Source organism: Myotis nattereri (assembly GCF_964212035.1).
Source record: "Myotis nattereri genome assembly, chromosome: 3".
Taxonomy (NCBI): domain Eukaryota; kingdom Metazoa; phylum Chordata; class Mammalia; order Chiroptera; family Vespertilionidae; genus Myotis; species Myotis nattereri.
The window spans coordinates 43,279,438-43,300,946 of record NC_138077.1 but is presented as its reverse complement, the minus strand read 5'-3'; the positions used below and the strand labels follow the sequence as shown (position 1 = coordinate 43,300,946).

The 21,509-nt window shown below is 36.2% G+C and overlaps 1 protein-coding gene across 2 annotated transcripts in view; it reads right to left on the bottom strand.

Moving 5' to 3' along the window:
* VPS8 (VPS8 subunit of CORVET complex) overlaps positions 1-21,509 on the bottom strand; it is a 263,787-nt gene that overhangs the window by 113,946 nt on the left and 128,332 nt on the right. For both annotated transcript variants that reach the window (XM_081086229.1, XM_081086230.1), the window contains 7 exons: positions 21,262-21,381; positions 11,760-11,831; positions 7,091-7,210; positions 6,058-6,114; positions 2,469-2,551; positions 1,445-1,529; positions 561-659 (listed from right to left, as the gene is read on the bottom strand). In XM_081086229.1, coding sequence (XP_080942355.1) covers positions 561-659; positions 1,445-1,529; positions 2,469-2,551; positions 6,058-6,114; positions 7,091-7,210; positions 11,760-11,831; positions 21,262-21,381 — 636 coding nt within the window. The remainder of the gene's footprint in view (positions 1-560; positions 660-1,444; positions 1,530-2,468; positions 2,552-6,057; positions 6,115-7,090; positions 7,211-11,759; positions 11,832-21,261; positions 21,382-21,509) is intronic.

Genomic DNA, 21,509 nt, shown 5'->3' with positions numbered 1-21,509 from the left:
ATGTATTAGAGAATAAGACCAGGAATACTCTCAGAATTCTATTAAGAATGTTGTAAAAACCCACTAATATTCCAGTTTGCCAACCAGCTGATTGAACATAGGTTATTTTCAGAAGCCATGATATAATAAACTAGAGGCCCGGTGCACGAATCTGTGCATGGGTGGGGTCCCTCGGCTTGGCTGGTGATCTGGCTGATCAGGGCCATCTGGCCGGGGGGAGGGACTGCAGGAGGTTGGCCAGCTGTGGGAGACTGGCTGTGGGAACACACTGGCCACCAGGGGGCAGCTCCTGCATTGAGCGTCTGCCCCCTGGTGGTCGGTGTGCATCATAGCAACCGGCCAACTGGTTGTTTGGTTGCTTAGGCTTTTATATATATAGATTGTATATGACAGGCTTTATAAATACAAATATGAGGAGGAATAAATTATATGAAAAGCATGCAAATCTGCAAGTAAATAAACTTAATAATGTGACATCTGCCATTGCTTGGTTAGCATAAGCTTAATTTGGGAGATATCCATACAAATGGGAAAATTTCAAAAGTTTATTGAATTAGCACCTCAATGTGATCCATTGCTTTCTGCCATACAGACTGCTTCTCCTCTGCACTGTGGCCAGGAATGGATAAAATATTGTGAATGTAGTTAAAGACTTCTTCCTAAGGAGCACAAGACAATACAATTCATTTATTCATTCATCACTCCAAGAATATTTACTCACTATATCTATACCAGTCTTGCTAAATATCTATTATTTGGATAGATAACTGATGGAAAACTGACACTGACGATAAAGAGCAATTGTTTCAAGTTTAGTTTAGTGTAGAGTCTTAAAAGTTGCAAATCTGTTCCAATTAATTTTGTTCTCAATTTCATTAACCTAACGAGGGAATATTATACTTTTGTCTTTGGTCGTCCCTGTCCACATTCCCAATTTCATCTCAAATCACTCTTGCCCTTGTCTATTAGGCTCCATTTACATTGATCTTTTCTTCATTTACATGATCTCTATTCAGTTCCTTGAACATATCAAAAATTTTCCCCACCTCAGGGTCTTTACATATATGGTTCCTATCCTAGAACACTTTTCTGTTGGCTCTTTGCTTAACTGGCTTCTTCTCAAATTCCAAAGTCAGTGTATATGTTGCTTCCTCTGAGATTCCTTCCATCGTATATATGTCAGTTCTCCATCATCTAAACTCAGTCTCCATCATTAAACTGTAAGTTTTAAAATTGCAAGAATTATATCTTTTTAATTATCAATGTATACTTGCCTAGTATCAGGCACTCAATAAAAACCTATTGAATAAATGAAAACCTGAATCAGCAAACACATGTCCAAATATTTCTACTGAATGGTTTATACATACTGAATAGCTATTTCTGCTCATTGGTGAATTGTGTGGAAATGGTATGGAAAAGGGTAAGCAATCTCTTAACTCACCTCTCTTAGTGGGTCACGTAAGTAGCAATCAATAATTTTGTCATATTGGTGTTCTCGTTCATACATAAACTCACAAATTTGATAACTAGAACATAAAAGGAAAAAGTTCAGTGTACCAAACAGGCAGGTGGTTATTATTGCTTCAAAAAGTTTTCTCAGCACAGAAATTAGTATAGAAAAATAAATACAGTAAGTGTTATTTCTACTGCTAAATGAAGTGATAGTACCTAAGGCAGGGGTGGGGAACATCGGCCTCCCAGGCCTTATAAGGCCCGAGAAATCATTTGGTCTGGCCTGCCAAGACATTAGGAGTGTCTTTGACCAAATACAGCAGGCTACTTTTTAAGTTGATAATTTTGTATGGACCATGGAAGATGTTATAAATATCCAAATGGCCCTTGCAGACAAAATGTTCCCCACCCCGATATAAGAAAATTAATATCTACCATTCTTCTAAATATAGGTTTAATATACTGCTGAACACCATGTTTACAATAAATTTTAAAAGTGGGTACAAAATAAATGTTAAAATAACATGTGCCACAAAAATAGTTAATATATTAGATATCAATTAATTGTACAAAGTTTCTCTGTACAGAATTAAATATGTCAAATAAAAATATTAAAAACTGAATAAAGAGATATAATATATTGCATCTTATTTGCTACATTAAATTCTGCAATATTTATAATATATATAAATAGCTGTCAAAATCTATAAAATACTATGCATATTGTAAGCAAAAAATAACTAAATAACTAAAGTAATAAATCATGACTGTTATTTCATTTTTATCCTAAAACAGCTGTACAGATACTTCTAATTTACTCCCTGCTAATTTCTTCAAATTTTACTAAATTTCAGATTTAAAAGGCACAAACTTTCATGCTTAGGTTTTTTTGTTATTTGCATAATTTTTCTTAATTTAAAAATAAATGGCAATGCACGGATAAACCAGGCTTCAAGTTACAGAAATGTAATTTAATAGTTGTATCAACTAAATATGACTTCAAAACAACTTACAACTCTGCTTTTTCTGCCATGCGGATGAGCCGACTCTCTTCAAATTGAACTATGCCTCCAGCCTGCAGCAATTCTAAAAGGACCTGAACATTTAAAATGAATGAACAAAAAACTTTGGGAACTCCTTTTATTTACTAGCTTTTTAAGAGTCCATTCAGCCACACACCATAATTTTTCTTTTGTCTTATTACTTACTGATGTTTTGGCTTGGCTTTCACATATATAACAAGTTAGACTTACATTATAATGTTGATCATATTGTATTTAAGTCTCATAAAATATTAATGGCTCTATTTTTCAAGCATGAAAGGAATGCCACAGTGTTTGCAAATAAAACCTTTTTAGAATACCCAATGATCCCCCACTTAGCTAAAAGCATCCATATACATTCTTTCTTGTATGCATGCATATAAGCATAGCCAATGGACACAGACACTAAGGGTGTGAGGGCATGTGCTGGGGGGTGGGAGTGGCTGGGGAGAGGTCAATGGGGGGAAAAGGGGACATATGTAATACTTTAAACAATAAAGAATATTTTTAAAAAGTGAATTTTTATCTAGAGCTTTTATATCCTATAGCTCTTAAAGTTCTTTATGTCTTGTGGTCCACAGGTAGTATTCATGTTTACATGTTATTTTTTCTAATGAAACGGTATTTTTCACAGTAGCATTATTCACAAGAGCAAAAAGGTGGAAACAATCCAAATGCCCATAAGTGGATGAATGGATTAAAAAAATGTGGTATATACATATAAAGGAACATTATTTAGCCTAAAAAATAAATGAATTTCTGACACATGCTACAATCTAGACGAACCTTAAAAATATTAAGTGGCCCTGCCAGCATGGCTCAGTGGTTGAGCATCGACCTATGAACAGAAGGTCACAGGTACAATAGAATCATTACTTAGTCATTAGGGCAATGTGAGAAAGCTCTCTCATGTACTGAAGGTCAAGATTCAGAGTAACATGATCCTTCTCAGAACTCCAGGAAACCATTTAACAAAGCATTTTTCTAACTTAGGAAATTGATTACTTTCAAGTTAAAAAAAGGGATGAGGGGGCATAAAATAAATAAAACCTATCCAAACTTTACATTTCAGAACCCTAATTTAATCCACTTTGAGTGCTTTAATGTACTGCTACATAGAAGAACTATGGAGTCAACGCCATCTGCTGGAAGCCTCAATGTGGAATAACATAATAGTGCTACACTGGAGCCAGTCTTACCAACCCACTAGAATTGAGTGTTAAATTTTCAGGAATTTTGTAAGTCAGTTGTGAAACACAGCCATTGTTAAAAATTAAACTATGTAACTTTACAGTCAAATAAATTAAAGTAAAAACAAAGGTAATTAATACTAAAAACTCATCACTTTTAATTATTTCATTACATTTTACTATGTATGCTCTTGAGGTTAGCTACTGTAACTGGATCTGTACGGGGAAATATTACATAAGGGTGTTGCACTCAGCATCTCTTTCTAACTCTCGGCTGAGTGACATCATGCTGGTAAGCTGAAATGGTGGGTGTGCTGACACCATGGAAACTGGCAAATTCTGTAAATCAGGGCTTTTTACATTTTTAAGGAGTTGTAAAACAAAGAATATGTGGCATATACCATATGTGGCCCACAAGCCTAAAATAGCTACTCTTTGGCTCTTTCCAGGAAAACTGCCAATCCTTGGTTACAAAAGTGATAGAGATAATGTAATAAGGCAATCAAACTTTAAAGTGTGAATGTCGTAGTCATTACAATGTGAATATCAAAAAATTAAGGAATTCTTTTTTTTATTTCAAAAACTTATCTGATTTAGCAAAGAAGTCTCTTCACTGATGAATGGGTGAAGTTCTGACATGCTTTCCTTGTTGCACTTTCACCCTTATTCATTCATGTAAATAAAAATATCAACCAACATTCATATCAGACCTACATTTGAAGGGCAAGTTGTTAAACTTTTATCAGCATTTCACTGGAAAATACTAACAAATACTCCGTAAACAAATGTTGATATATAACAAACTGTGCAGGGGAAAGAGTCTGCGAAGGGAAGGAACTGGGTTCTAATCTCAGTTGTGACCTTGAGCAACTTACTTTATCCATTTCCTATATTTCTAAAACGAGTAGGAAAGGAAACTAGTTAATCTCAAAGGGGACTCCCAATAATAGAATATTACTATAGGATGATTACTTTTCAAGGTTTGGCTTTTACATTTAGATAAGATTTTTATTTCTATTTAATTTAGTTATTTATATAAAAAGTTTTTTATCATTTTATATAGCAAAATAACATGCATAACATGATCTATTTTTCCTACCAATAGAGAAATAGGGGCAAAATGAGGGGCCACATTACTATTTGTATTCGATATAATTTAAGAGATAACCAAAATTTTAGCAGTCACTGGGCCACAGCTGTGCAGAGAAAGGGGTCACTGTTGCTACCACATGTTCTTTATCTGGGTCTCAACCTCCCAGCTGTGCACTATTATCATAAAAAATCAGCATAGCTATCAAAATTCTTAATTTTTATAGCTTAGCTCACAAAAGTCTGGCAACCAATTTTAAGTAGGCTGACTCTCTTAGTGCTCACAATTATGATGGGTAAACTTTTAAAGAATCCTATTCTTAGAAGGGACCAAAAAAAAGGGGGGAGGCATAAGTAGAAAGAAGTGGTGCTCAAACAGTTATCATGTCACAGCAATTAGTAGGGAGGGGGACAGATGGATAAGGTCTCCAGGAATGGTTAGCCCTAATGCAGTGGGGCTAGAGGGCACTCCCAAAAGCTGAGTGTCCCACACTCAGTAACCTGCAGTCTTTCCATGGCAGTAAGGAGTGGTTATCAGATTAATGACACTAGCGGAAAGCAGGATACAACAGGTGCCAACTGTCGCTGCAATGCATTTATTGTGCACTTCATAGTTAAATGGGAATGCTATTTAACTGAGATTAGGGTCACCTTTCAGACTGTTAAAAAACAAAACAAAAAACCAACAAGAGCTAAATTAGATCCAAGGAGAAGGATGAAGCATTCTCCTTGATGTCATGTTGAATGAAGACAGGTCCGGTGCCTAGAAACGTAGTGTGATATAAGCTCCATATACATGCACTTCTAACAACAGTCCGCACTATTTTCTGGTTGCCACTGTCTGGCTTGGTGTTGGGTTTCGGCACAAGTCGCTTCCCCCTTAGGCCTGGTGAAGTCTAGCACAGAACGGTTCTTTGGGCTTACTCTGTTTCCTTTCCCACTCTTTTTTTTTTAGATATATTTTTATTGATTTCAGAGATGAAGGAAGAGGAAGAGAGGGGGAGAGAGGGAGAGAGGGAGAGAGAGAGAGGGAGAGGGAGAGAGAGAGAGAGAGAGAGAGAGAGAGAGAGAGAGAGAGAGAGAAACATCAATGATGACAGAGATTCATTGACCGACTGCCTCATGCATGCCCCACACTGGGGATTGAGCCCGCAACCCCGGGCATGTGCCCTGACAGGGAATGGAACTGTGACCTCCTGGTTCATAGATCAACGCTCAACCACTGAGCCAGCCAAGCATCATTTCTACTCTTTAGCAAAAAGAGTTCTAGTAGTTCATACCTGCTGTCTTTCAGAGTGCCGGGAGTCATCATCAGGACTACAGAGGAATTCAAGGACCTGGTCAAAGAAAATGCATGCATGCTATCACACTATCAATGAAAACAGCACCTACCCTTTACATCTCACCAATTCATTCACACTTCACCATAAAAAATATAGCACAGGTATATGGTATCTTCCCAACTGACTGGCCTAGTACATGGCACAGGAGTTTCAGGTATGCTGTTTAGAAACATGACTAGAAGGCAGCATCATCTATATACCTTAACTTTAAGATCCCTGATACCATGGACCAAGCAAAGCATGAACTTTGGAGTCAGGCCACTTAAATTTGAATTCTAAACTTATCAACACTTAATAAGAACATCTATTGTTAATAATAACACTTATTAAGTACGACATTGGATGAGTACCTCAACCTATCCAGGCTTTAGTTTGCTCATCTGCAAAATGGGGTAACAACTATATCAAATTCAGAACTATTAGGAGCACTGAATTAATAAACACATATAAAACTGGAACAGAGCCTGGCACTATGAAGTACTCAATAAATCTAGTCATTATTAGCTGCAGATAAACAAGTATTTTCGCTGTCATGTGTGGATATGGGGATGCTATTTAATTGAGACTAGGAAATACCTTTCAGAATCTAAGTCATTTGTAAGTACATTCAGATTTTCTAAAAGTAATCTCTCCTCCAGATGATCAACAGAATAGTCTTACTACCAGTGAGATAGGTGATTCATAAATTGGAAAATTTTTCAGCAAAGGAATTTGGAGCAATAGAATAATTGAGAGAACAAAATCTCTATAAACTAATCTCCACAAATCATACCCTCATGATACCACCTTACTAGGCAGTCATACTTCCCAGACACATCATTTAACAAAACCAACGACAGCTAAATTAGATCCAGTCTGAAACCAGAACAGGCTTGGCTATTACATTTAGAGACTATGTAATCCAGTGAAATTTTCTATGAACAGTAATAGGATAAAAACAATTCTAGCTCTCATTGTTGAAGATACTCACCTGATCAAAGAGGGTTCTGTTTACAAACAAGGTATTGTCAGGTTTTGCAAGCTGCCGGGCAAGGAATGTAAAGAGACACCCGACTTGTGAGGGAGTGAAATCTGAGTTCTCCACCATAACCTGATGACAAAAGAGGCCATTTATTCAATATACCATCTGGTTTGACACAAAAAAATATACAATGAGAAGGGGTGGGGGAGTCTCATTACTGAAGACTCATGAAAAGATTATTTTGCAACAATTGAGTTTAATACCAATTAGAGAAGGAGCACAACTGCTTGCATACTCTGAAAGGGGATCATTTTGGTGATTTTGGCATATTTCTAGGCACAGCTTGGATCAGAAGTGAATTGTTAAGTAACTTGCAGAGAGATATTAATCATATTTCCCTCTTGAAGTCTTAAAAGAGAATCCTACTAAAATTAATTTCAGTTAAATTAAAGTAACCCTATCAAAAATCTGCCTACCAGTACAGGAAGAAAGGAGTTGCTTTGGGGCTTAAAAGATAATTTCAGAGTGCAGGTATCCCAGAAAAAAGTCGGCCAGCCCACGAATTAATGAAGTGAATAGATTCTCCTTGTCTATAAGCAGTTCCTTGAACAGATAGTTTTGCATAATGGGCTTTTTACAACCACACACGGTTATCAAATCGTACTCATTCCTCTGCTTTAAGTGAGCTTCCCCCTCCCGACTACCTACTATGTGTAAGATGCTATGGTAGATGCCTTCAAGGGAATTATAAATGAGAAAGCAAGGTGAGACAGGTAAACAAATTTTAAATAAAAGGCGCAGTGCTATCTGTACTATTATAAAGGAACAAATTACTCCCGCAGCACAGTGGGGGAAATTATTTCAAGTGGTTAGACAGGGAATTGAAAATAAATTAGAAGAGTAGCTTTTAAACTAAGCTTTCAAGCCCATGTGGAACCTGTGATGGGAAATGCCAGGAGCGAGTGCAACCCAGTCAGAGAGAGCAATGTGAGCGAAAGCAGGAACACAGTAAAATGTGAGGTTGTTTGGAGAAACTGTGTTCATTAGAATGCAGCAGCATGCATGAGGAGCAAGGAGAAGTTACATAGAAAGAAAAGATTAGGCCTCAAATGTCATTCTAAAAAATCTAGAATTTATTCCATAGAAAACTGGGAGCTACAAAAGGTGCTCAACCAGGAGAGTTGATCATGATCAGTATTGCACTTAGGAAAATTATCCTATCAGCAGGGTATCAGATAAAATAACAAAGGAATAAATTGAAGGTAGACCAAATGCACATAATTGCAGGGGCCCGGGGAAAGCAAAGGGGTCCTGAACTAGGGCAGTTATAATGAAAAGGAAAGGAGGAAGAAGTGCAAAAGACACTGCAGAGAGCGAGGAGACAGGTCGAGTACACATATGCATGGAAAGGTGTGTAGCTAAGGAGAAATAAAAACCTGTGAGATCTTGAGCCTGACAGGCATGTAGGATAATGAAGCTCTTAACAAAGAGACAGAATGCAGCAGTTTGGGAAAGAAGATCATGCACTGCTTTGGACTAGCTGAGTTTATGGAGGCAACTCTATAACAGATTGAAGAATACCCTCTCTTATCTGTCGAAGAGTCCTAAGTTCCCTCCTTCCATTCTCCATTCAAAAATAAACTATAAGGTTTTTTCCAATTAGAAAATATTCCCTTGGAGCCTGGCTTTTGGCCTACCTTTTCTTACTTTGCTGGCAGTATATCTCTTTCTTATACACTTCCTGCTTTTGTCCAGCAATCACAGCCTGTCCAAGTATATACTTAGTCATTCCTAGAGTATATTTCAAGTTTTAGTCTGTGTATGTATCCAAATTCCGATTTAAACTTTCAAAGAGCTTCCTAGGGCTTTAAAACGCTCAGTCATCACTCCCCTTCAGTGCACAGATCCTTTCTGAGGATTCAACTGTCAGGACCCATCTAACGCTCTTCTGCTTTTAACCCTTCCTTTTGCTCTATTAAGTGTAAACTCCTTAACATATTTCATTCATATGTGGGATAAAAAACTGAAAGCAAGAATGAACAAACAAAAACAAACAAACAAATATTCATAGACACAGACAACAGTATGTGGTGACCAGAGGGAAGCCACTACGGGAAACAGTATGGAGAGTCTTCAAAAAATTAAAAATGAGACTACAATATAATCCAGCAATTCAATCTCTGGGTATTTATCTGAAGAAAACAAAACCACCAATTTGAAGATATATGCACCACATGTTCATTGCAGCATAATTTACTATAGCCAAGATATGGAAGCAACCCTATGTGCCCATCTATAGATAAACAGATAAAGAAGATGTGATGTATATACATACAATGGAATATTATTCAGCCATAAGTAATGAAATCTTACCATTTGCAACAACACAGATGGACCCAGAGCATATTATGCCAAGTGAAATAGGTCAGACAGAGAAAGACAAATAGTGCCTGATTTCACTTGTTGTGGAATCTATTAAACAAAACAAATGAAAAACACAGAAACAAAGTCATAGATACAGAGAACAAACTGGTGGTTGCCAAAGAGAAGAGATTTGGGGAATGGAGGGAACAGGCAAAATAGGTAAAGGGGATTAAGAGGTACACATTTTTAGTTATAAAGTAAATAAGTCAGGAGGATATAATATACAGCATAGGGAATATAGTCAATAATACTGTAATTTTGTGACAGATAGTAACTAGATTATTGTGGTGATCATTCTGTAATGTAAAAAATATTGAATCACTATGTTGTACACCTGCAACTAAAACAACATTGCATGTCAACTATAATTAAATTAAATAAGTTACAAAAACAAATCCTCAGAGTCTACCTACAAGAAGCTCAAATCCAGGTAGAAAAATATACATGTAAATAATTACCATACAGTGTTCCAAGTACAGCATAAAATGTTCTATGAACACAGAGAAGGGGCAACTAATCAAGCTGGAAGTGTGGGAGAGCATTCTAAGAGTTTCTCATGGATGATATACGAGTTACACATTGGAAAATTGTTAGGAATTTGCCAGGCAGAGAGAAAAGGAAGAAAAAGGCAAGATGGGATAATAGAAAACTCATGCAAAGAACATAAGGCATAAAGATGACACATAAAATTCAGTGAATTCCAATAATTTAATATGGTTGAGAAGTTCATAATACAGTGGGGGAGGGCAGTAGGAGAGGGAAGAGTTATAGTGTAGTAGGCAGGGACCAAAAAACAAAGAAGGATCGTGGATGTAATATTAAACAGTTTAGATAGGTATGGCAGAAACTAGTACTTGTGCTCCAACATCTGTTCTCTCCTTCTGAGAAACAGAACTCCTTACTTTTAGCTAGACACATAGTCACCCACAATACAGTGTACAGAGTCATATATCTAAGTTCTGATCAATATGATATAAGCAGAATTGTAGTACTACACAACTTCTGAGAAATTTCTTAAAGAGAGGGAACACTATCTTCTTCATCCCATTCTGCATTCAGGCTAACTAGAATGCAGAGGTGATGGCTGGAGCTTGAGAAGTCATTTTGGACCAAAAGCTAGAAACCATATACTAAAAATAACAGCAGTAAGAAAGAGGCAATCTTCATCCCCTGATAAGTCTATAAAGCTAATCTAATAGATCAGGTTGTCTACCTCTAGACTTATATAAAAAAATAAATTCCCTTCAAAATTAAACTGTTACTTGAATTTTCTCTCATAGCAGAACTTAATTACAACTGATCCAATGGAGTCATAGAAGAATATTAGGTAGAGGAAAGGCAAGATCACAAACCAGAGGAAGACAAAACTCGTTATAGAGACCATTTAGGGAAGTATTTTGGAAATCCAGGTAAGGATTCTCCATATTAGTCACCTGGATCAAAGTTTGGGAATTTAGCAATCTTAATTTCATATTCATCACTGCCTATCTTACAAGATCAATAAACAGCTCAAATGACATAACATATATAAATGTGCTTTGGAAATTATAAAGGACTATTACAAATGTAATGCATTAATGCTATGACAACTAGAGAATATTTCCATATTGTTTTCGTGTGCAAAATAATCTACAAGTCACTATGAGGAATAAAGTTTCATTTCATGGCCAAATGAACAGGACACAAATTCTAGGCTTTCAACTACACAAAGAAACTGGCTTGGTTAAAGCTGCACAGATTCATTTATTAGCAACAGCATTGATCTCAAAATGGCTTTGGACTTAATCTAGTTAGATTTAGACAGGGTGACCATCTCTGTGTGACTCAAATAATGCATTCTTAAGTGTTACCTATCATCCCACTACCATGGTAAAACTATGGCATTATCTTAGCAACACAGTGATGTTGGTATGAAACAAAGGGAGATTCATCACATTATTTACTTTTTCAAAGTACTCTGAAGTCAGTCTCTAGTATTGCATACAATCATAGTAACATAGCAATTATCACAATATGCATTTTTCTAGAGTAGTACCTGTTATCCTAGTATACAGACTAAAGTTGATATACATTAAATATTTTGAATGATTAGTATTTTGTTCAGATTTTGAAGACAAGAAGATCATAATAAAATTTAAAAATGATTGCAGCATATTGCTTCCTTAAACAAGATTATTTTAGAACTTGCTATAAAACAATTCAATTTTCTTAATAAAAACATCAATACAAAGGCATGCATTCTTTGAATACTTACTTTCAACAATATATCCACAATACGCTGTTGATATTCTACAGCTTGCTTGTCATTTTTAAAGTCTTCAAAAGTCTAAAAGGGAGGCATTTTTAAAAAGAATTATTTGCAAATTTTAGAAGGCAACAGGATATTATTAATAGTCAGGAACATTTTCAAATAAGATAACCATTCCTCATCAACTTTTTGCTTATATACTTTTAATAGTAAAGTTTTTTTAGTTTGTTAAATAAAAAGATATAGCATTTAATATAGAATGGTATTCTGAGACTTTAAAATAGACAAAAAAAATATAAATATATAGTGATCATCATACAACCAAAAAGTGATTTGAGAAAGAAAGGCGAAGTTTAAAAGCAATGAAAAAGAAAGAACACTAATGGCAAGAGGCGACTTATGAGCAAGGGTTTGAGAAAGCTGAAATACATGTTATATGCTCAGTCATCATTCCGCTTATGCTATTTGGAAATACAGTTTATCAATTGCCAAGAAAAATAACTGTCATGACAAATAAGAAAAAATTATAGATATCTATAAAAATTATCATGGCAAAACTGATGCAATGTTAAAATACTCAAGCCTATGTACAGGGAATAGGTATCTTATTTTCAAAACACTGCCAAGTATAGCACTTTTTATGGCCCTGCTCACGTGGAGTCAAATGTATTTTAAGTAGAACGTGTATCAAAGTAAATGACAGTACCTAATTCTGGAAAATATCTGATACCTAGAGGATGCATATATGAAGGAATTGAAATTGTATTCATATAAAAACGGGTAAATAAAGTTATTTATTGAATAATAAGAATGATGAAAGACTTGCAGATCTTCCTTATGGTTTTCACTCAGCACATTTGGCTCTTGAAATGTTTAAAATCACATAGCATAAATTTATTGCTTATTTTCCTGAAATAAGAAAATAGACTCCATATTGTGCCCATAGATTAAAAAAAATTCACAGCCATGAACTTTCATGATTACATCATAGTTACATTCAAATCACATACTTGCTGTTCTTCAAATGGGCCCTGAACTTTCCCAACTTTCCCAAAGCACCTGTGCTCATGCAGGTCTCTTATTAGCATGCCTTTCCTTCTTCCCTCCTGTCTGACCACACAGGAAGCACTTTAAACAAATTACTGCTGATTTGTCTAGTTAATTACACAAAAAAATAAATCTTTTTAGAAAATATTTTAACTTAGCTAGACCACTTTGCTGTCACTTAGTTGAGAAATGCTAAAACTATCAAGTTATCAAGGAGACTGTAAAAACTCTTATTCTGGAAAGATTGAACCAAAAATATTATGATGTTTAAGTGGGTTAAATATGATCCTACCTAAAGAGAGAAAGATGGACTAGAAAGTCTCTCAGTTCTATCTTCAGGTTTGTGAGAATAACAAACATGCACACACTCACACACACAGCCTGCCAAAGTGCAGGTACAAACATAAGTTATTATCTCCTAATACAAGTACTAGTCAACTAAAATACAAAACCATGGAGAATTAATATACATATTATAAAAGTAATCAGTCAAGCAAGTAAAAAAATAATTTCATTATCTATTTTCCTTTTGGCAGGATGTATTCACTGCTTTGAAACAGATATTGAAAGTTTACTGCTGTAAACATAATTAAGTGGATATACATAATGACATTTAAAAAAATTTTTATTATACGTTTTTATTAATTTGAGAGAGGAAGGGAGAGGGAGAAAGGGAGAAAAAGGGAGAGAAAGAAAGATAAACATTGATGTGAGAGAGAAACATCGATCGGTTGCCTCATGTATGCACCCCAGCCGGGACTGAACCCACAACCTGGGCATGTGCCCTGACCATGAATTGAAACAGTGACCTTTTGGTACAGGGGACAACATTCAACCTGAGCCACATGGGCCAGGGCATAATGACATATTTTGATTGTAGTTAACAGATGCCACTAAAATGGCATATCATTGTTAAAACATTATCATTCCACAAAGATGCTTCTAACTATACAATACTTGTTGGAAGACTAATATGCAAGGATGTCCTAGTGGAGTTTATGAAGCACACAGGTATACCTAAAACTCAAGTCCAAAGTCATCTGTACATTTGGTCATAAAAACTTCTTTCTGTAGTTTCTTAAAAATTATTATAGGGTTTTTATAAGATAACAACAAGTGGCTAAATCCTAACCAAGGGGTAAACAAACATTCTCTGTAAAGGCCAGAAAGAAAATACTATAGGCTTTTTGGGCTACATGCAATCTCTGTGACATATTCTTCTTCTGTTTTTATTTATTTATTTTTAAATACACAAACTTTTATTCCAAGGTAATTCCAGAAAGTCATGTTTTAGTCATTTTTAAAGTGAGATAAATTGAAGATCTCAGAAAAATTGTATCTGATCTTCTTCTGTTTTTATAACCCTTAAAATGTAAAGAATTCTTAGCTCACACAGACCAGAGGCCAAATGAAACTGAATATGATCTACATATTGAAGTTTGTGGACCCTTGTCCTAATATCTTCAGATACCCTCCAGCAAGATCCCTTCTATGATGATTAAAAACAAAACAAAACAATCAATCACCAACAACTTAGGCAAATGGGAAAACTAAAAGTGCAACAAATATCACAAAGTTCAACTTACATAAAATTAACTCAGGAAAATAAGCATCCAAATGAGTAAAGTTGGCTCCAAAGCCCTAACACCAAAAAGAAGTCAGGATAAAATTGGGTAGAAGAAAGGAGAGTGTGACAAGATTTCAGTGGTGGCAGAACAACTATAATAGCAAAGAGAACCCACCCTGGGTGAGGAAATCCTGACATCAGCTCAGAGACCTGTGGGTCAGACCACAGCTAATAGGAAGGTCAAAGGAAGGGGACTGGCAAGTGTGGATCAGAGGTCTTAGCAAGACAATGCTTTTGGGCCAGAGGGAGGTACCTTGAAAGATGGAGATATTCCTTGGAGGTTTATGATAAAGAAGGAAGTGGCTCAAGATAAAGTACCTACTAAAACAAAATAATGTTAATATTGAGAAGATGACAGACCACCCTCAAAAGACACTATTTAAGAAATTACACTAAATTGTAACAAATGAAGAAGGCACGTGAACTAGGAAAACCAGCCGGTAATTTCCCCCCACCTTCCAACAAGGTCATCTATTATTGCCAGTCCAGAAAAACCAAACACAAAAAATGAGAATAAAAGCAGCAACTGAAGGCACTCTAGAATAAAACAAAATAAGAAGTAGCCATAAAATAGAATTAAACTATAACATCCCAACATATATTACATATGTTTAAACATACAATTGCGGATCTGAAAGAACATCACAAACTGGAAATTTCAAAATTCAAAAAAGAAATGAACAAAGAATAGGAAAATATGAAATGAAGCTAATGAAAATCAGGAAAAAACTGAAATAAATGTCAAATTCATCTCAGAAATGAAGACAACTACAAGCCACCTAAGAGAGAAGAGATATGACCAAAAGCACAGTAAGAGGAGAGAAGATAAATGAAAAGAAACAAAAAAATAAAATGTAAACAAAGAAGGAAATAAAAGAAATCAGAGAAAAGCTGATAAATATAAAAGAAAGAATATACAATCTAAATAATAAAAGCCTAAGCGACTGCTAAGGCAGAACAACCAGATCGACTGGTCACTATGATGCGCACTGACCTCTAGGAGGCAGACGCTCAACGCAGAAGCTGCCCCTTGGTGGTCAGTGTGCTCCCACAGGGGGAGCGCCGCTCAGCCAGAAGCCAGGCTCACAGCTGGTGAGTGCAGCAGCGGTGGTGGGAGCCTCTCCCGCCTCCATGGCAGCACTAAGGAGCAGCAAGCCAAGCAGTAAGGAGCAGCAAGCAGGCAGGCGGTAAGGAGCGAGGTGTCCCAGAGGGCAAGAGGTATGTCCAACTGCTGGCTTAAGCCTGATCCCCATGGGGAGCAGGCCTAAGCCAGCAGCTGGACATCCCCCAAGGGCTCCTGGACTGTGAGAGGGCACAGGCCGGGCTGAGGAACCCCTCCCCAGTGCACACATTTTGTGCACCGGGCCTCTAGTATACAAATAATTAGAGTTTCTGAAGATAAAATAAAAAACAATCAAGCAGAAAAAGTATTTAATCTATAATTCAAGAAAAACATTCATGAAATAAGACTCAAATTCACATATTAAAAGGGCCCACAATATATAAATAGGAGTGTGCAAAAGTAAGTTAATAATAATAATAAATAATATAATAATTAATAAATGATATAGGATAAACTGTTTTGTATATCCACAACTGCAAACCTATTTTTGCCCAACCCTGTATGATAAAACTGAACCAGAACAGTCAATTCTAAGTGGTATCTTAGAGTAAAACTATTAATTTTTAAATATATGAAAAAAAGTATTCTGGTTCTCTAAAAAAAAGACTTAAGCCCCTGGGAAAGTTAAGAAAAATCAGGTTGACATCAGTTATCTTGACAGCACTGTACAAAGATCAGAGGAAGGCAATTTTTAACTTATCAAAATTTTTAAATTATACAATAATAGAGAAATCATTACATTAAGTCCTCGTCGCTCTGAAAACTACAAAATATTGCTGACAAAAATTAAAAACCTAAATAAATGGAACAATAAATCTTTTCATGGGTCAGGAAATTCAATATTGCTACGATGTCAATTCTCCTCAAATTGACTAAACATTGAACAGAATTCTAATCAAAATCCCAGCAGGCTTTTGAAAGAAATTAACAAGATAATTCTAAAAATTCATATTGAAAAGCAAAAGACAGAGCAATTTTGAAAAAGAACAAAAACATTGGAGCTCTAACACAATGTGATTTCCATACTTACTATAAAGCTACAGTAATGAAGACAGTGTGGTATTGGAATAAAGAGAGACAAACAGACCAATGGCATAGAGTAGAGTTCAGAAGTAGACCCCATATATACACATGACAAATATTTGATAAAGTACAAAGACAATTCAGTAGAGAAAGAATAGTCTTTTCATCAAATAGTGCCCTAAGAGTTCTATATGCATATGCTAAAAAAAAACACAACACCCAAAACTTGCATCTAAACTTTGCACCACATGCAAAAATTTCTTCAAAATGGATCACAGATCTAAATGTAAAACCTAAAATCATAACAATTCTAGAAGAAAACATAAGAGAAATCTTTGCAACCTTGAGTTAGGCAAATATTTCTTTGACATGACTCCAAAAGCATGATTATAAAACAAAAGTGATATATTAGACTTGATAAAAATGTAAAACTTCATCTATTCAAAAGACATTGAAGATGGGTCATACCAAGTGTTGGTGAGACAGTGAGAGTACTGATACTCTCATATACTACTGGTAGGAATGTAAAATGGTACAACTGATTCAAGAAACGGTCAGTTTCTTATGAAGTAAAATAATACACTTAACAAATGACCCAGCAATTCCATTCTTGGATATATTTTTTTAAATATATTTTTATTGATTTCTTACAGAGAGGAAGAGAGAGGGATAGAGAGTTAGAAACATCGACGAGAGAGAAACATCGATCAGCTGCCTCCTGCACACCTCCTAGTGGGGATGTGCCCACAACCAAGGTACATGCCCTTGACCGGAATCGAACCTGGGACCCTTCAGTCCACAGGCCAACGCTCTATCCACTGAGCCAAACTGGTCAGGGCCATTCTTTGATATTTACTTACAAGAAATAAGAAGATATGTCCACACAAAGGCCTATATGTAAAGGTTCATAATAGTTTTATTCATATTAGCCTGAAAACAAACCCAAGGACCATCTACTGGTGAAGGATCAACAAACTATATATCCATATAGAAAATTACACAGCCACAAAAAAGGAAAAACTTATTAATATAAGCAACAGCATGAATAAATCTCAAAAGCATTATTTTAAGTGAAGGAAGCCAGATAAAAAAACTACACAATGTATGATCCCATTTAAATAGCATTCTAGAAAAGGCAAAACTACAGTGTCAAAAAGCAGATTAGTTGTTGCCAGGGACTGAGTCTTAGTCTGGGAATGACTATAAAACTGCCCAAGGGGGTGATGAAAATGTTCTATATCTAGATTAATAGTAGTGGTTACAAGACTGCATACCTTTGTCAAGCTCTTCTCTTAGTAAATGGGTGAATTATAATTTATATAAATTATACCTCAAGAAAGCTAAATTTAAAAACTTTACTTGAAAAAAATATTCCTAAATAAAAAAAAAACAAACTGGGAAAATGTGGTTTAAAAATCTGTCACCTAAATTCTTTTGTGTCTTTCTGAAAATGTTCTTTGTATTAAGTTATATTTACTGAATTAGAAAGGTCATATGATTAATCAATTATGGTAGACATAACAGGACTTTGTACCCTAAGCCTTATCGATTTCTCCAGCTTTAGTGCCTGGGGATGCAGCCAACACTGGATGTATACATGGAAGGAAACCTCCACTTGTCTTTTAGGCACTTCACATTCATTATGTTCAAAAGAGAACTAATTATCTAAATTTCCTCCCACCCCATCTCCTGAGAATCCTGTTTCCCCTCTGATTCCCTATTGAATCAACAAATAAACCACTACACATTCACTTCACCCAGTCAGAAACCTTGGAATCTTTGATGATTCCCCATTTGTCTTACCTTTCACATCCAAGAGTATATAAGCCCTAAATTTTAGGTCAATTTGCCTTCTAAAATATCTTCCAAATCCTTTCATGTCTTAGTGTCCTCACTGTCACTGCCTGAATTCAAGCCACCATTATCTTCTTTCTTTATTACTATAAAAATTTTCTAACCGATCTTCTTGCCTCCAATCTTATCTTATTTCAGCCCATTTTTCATACAATGGACAAAGGGAATTTCTCTAAACTACAAATCATGACATTCCTCTACCTAAAAGGCTTCAGTGGCTCTATCAACTGCTCTGTACGAAATCCAAACTTCTTACCATGGATTACAATACTGTCTCTATCCACCTCTCTGGATTGGTCTCTCTCTGAAGACTTCCTTACCCTCAAAGATGCAGCCATATTCATTTTTTTCCCCACTTCTTTGAAACATACTGTTCTCTCTTGTTTCCAGGCCTTTTCATATATTCTATCCTTCTGCCAACAATATTTCCCCTAACCTTAATCGGACTAGCTTCATCCTTTGAGACTCAACATGGACATTATTTTACCCAAGAAACTCCCTAAACCTCCATTAGATTTCCCTCCTAAGTGTTTCCACAGCATCTTCTCCAGTGGCATGTATTACACTGTGCTATAATTACTTATATACAAGTCTGGATCCCCTTCCTCCACAGGGCATGGTTTATATCCTGTCAGTCAAGGGTGTACCCCTAGATAGTATCGTATACGTGATACACTAGGCAATCAAATATTTGTCAAGCAAGTGGGATTGTATTACAGCCTTACTATCAGTCCTAATATCGTAATTCAGACATCAGCATAATTCCAAATGACCTTCAGTGCTACCACAATCCCTAAAAAATAAAAATTGCTGTTCTCTACCGCTCTTTCTGAAGCCCCTACCCCACCCTTCTGTTCGTTTTTCCTACATGCCAAACACCAAGTTCCCCTATGTTTCTGGATGTCTAAGTTCTCCTAAACCAGCTAGGTCTGCCTTCCAGTTCTAAGTTTCTTTTCCCTTCTTTCTGTGCAGTTAAAATTACTACTTCTGAACACAGATTTTTCAAATTAAACGAATTCAAAGTAAGTATAATTGGAATGTAGATCTTCTCACGGGCACTTATTTTTTGTATTTAAGTTTATTATATTATTCAACTTATAAAAATACTTTATATTCATTAGAGAAATTTTCCCCATCTCACAGAGGTAATTACTATTAAGATTTAGATGTATTACAATGGAATACTACACTGCTGTAAAAAAGATGGAATTCTTTCCATTTGCAACAGCATGGATGGAACTGGAGAGCATTATGCTAAGCTAAATAAGCCAGTCAGAGAAAGATAAATATCACATGATCTCACTCATTTGTGGAATATAATGAACAACATAAACTGATGAACAAAAATAGAACCAGAGACATAGAAGCATCAAGCAGACTGTCCAACCTATGAGGGAAGGCGTGGGATAAGGGGGTAAGAGATCAACCAAAGGACTTGTATGCATGCATATAAGCATAACCAATGGACACAACATGATTGGGGGGGGGGTGAGGGCACATGCTGGGGGGTGGGGGCAGCCAGGGAGAGGTCAATGGGGGAAAAAGGAGACTTATGTAATACTTTAATCAATAAAGAATTTAAATTATAAACAAAGATTTAGATGTATTATATTTCCAAATATTGTACATTACATACACAATATTTTTGTCTTCCTTCCTATCTTTCTTCAAATATTGTGCACATGCAATATTTAGGTTTTATACATTTGCGAGCCTGATGCTTCATTAAACATTATAATATAAGCACTGTCTGTGTTATCAAAGACTTTTAAAAAACAACTTATAATACTATTTTGGGGGAAGATATATGTTTTATATAATTACTGGGGTCCCTCAGCCTGGCCTGCGGGGATCGGGCTGAAACCGGCTGACATCCCCTGAGGGGTCCCCGATTGCGAGAGGGCGGTTCTCGGGTGACGCACCCCAGAATTGGGCTCCCTCCTCTCTGGTTCCGGGTGCGTCACCACAGCTCAGCAGTTCCTGCACTGAGCGTCTGCTCCCTGGTGGTCAGTGCACGTCATAGGAGTCTCTGCCCCCTTGGTGGTCATTGCCCATCATAGCTGGCTGCTAGCATGTTGGCCAATTGGCTGGTTGCTTAGGCTTTCATATATATAGATTCTGCTCGGGGCATTTTCACAGAAACCTGGTTCACCCAAATCCATGTTTAATTAAACATTTATAAGGATTTTTTTTTTTCAGCAGGAAATATCTGTGTTCTATTTCTTTCTTTTCTTTTTTTTAAATATATTTTATTGATTTTTTTACAGAGAGGAAGGGAGAGGGATAGAGAGTCAGAAACATCAATGAGAGAAAAACATCGATCAGCTGCCTCCTGCACACCTCCTACTGGGGATGTGCCCGCAACCTAGGTACATGCCCTTGACCGGAATCAAACCTGTGACCTTTCAGTCCGCAGGCTAACGCTCCCTCCACTGAGCCAAACTGGTTAGGGCTCCGTGTTCTATTTCAACTATCATCACCACCACATGTCCTTTAGATCCTTCTTCCATGTTTAGTATGCAACTAATATAACTTATGAAATAAAAAATGTACCACATTTAACCCTGCTTTTTTAAAACTTTTGATAAGAATATGTTAAAAATAGGAGAGAGAGAAGGCGGAAGAGGAAAGGAAGGAAAGAAGAGGGAGAAGAAAGGAAGGGAGATAAAGAATTAGAAATATTGGATGACATAACAAAATTTAACACCTGAAACCTTGACTTACTGCCAGGGTATAAAAATAGTACCTGCATAAGGATCATTATCTGTCTTTCTTTCTATTTTAAAAATGTTAACACCTGGCTTTTAAAACACCTTAAAATCATATTATCTTACCAGTGCCAATACGTTTAGAAATTCTCTTGTGTCAAAATGAAGCAAAGTCCGAACATAGGGATAGATTTCTTCCTCAGGGGAAGCTTCTGCTGAATGCAGGCGAATTAGAAATTCAAAAACCTGCCAAGTCGGAGGGGAAAAAGTTGATTATTTTCTCACCTTGCAAAGTATCTTGCTGAAGCATTGATTCCCATTTGGATAAACTGAAGGCAGGTTGAATTTACTCTAAAGTGCCACTATGTTATAAC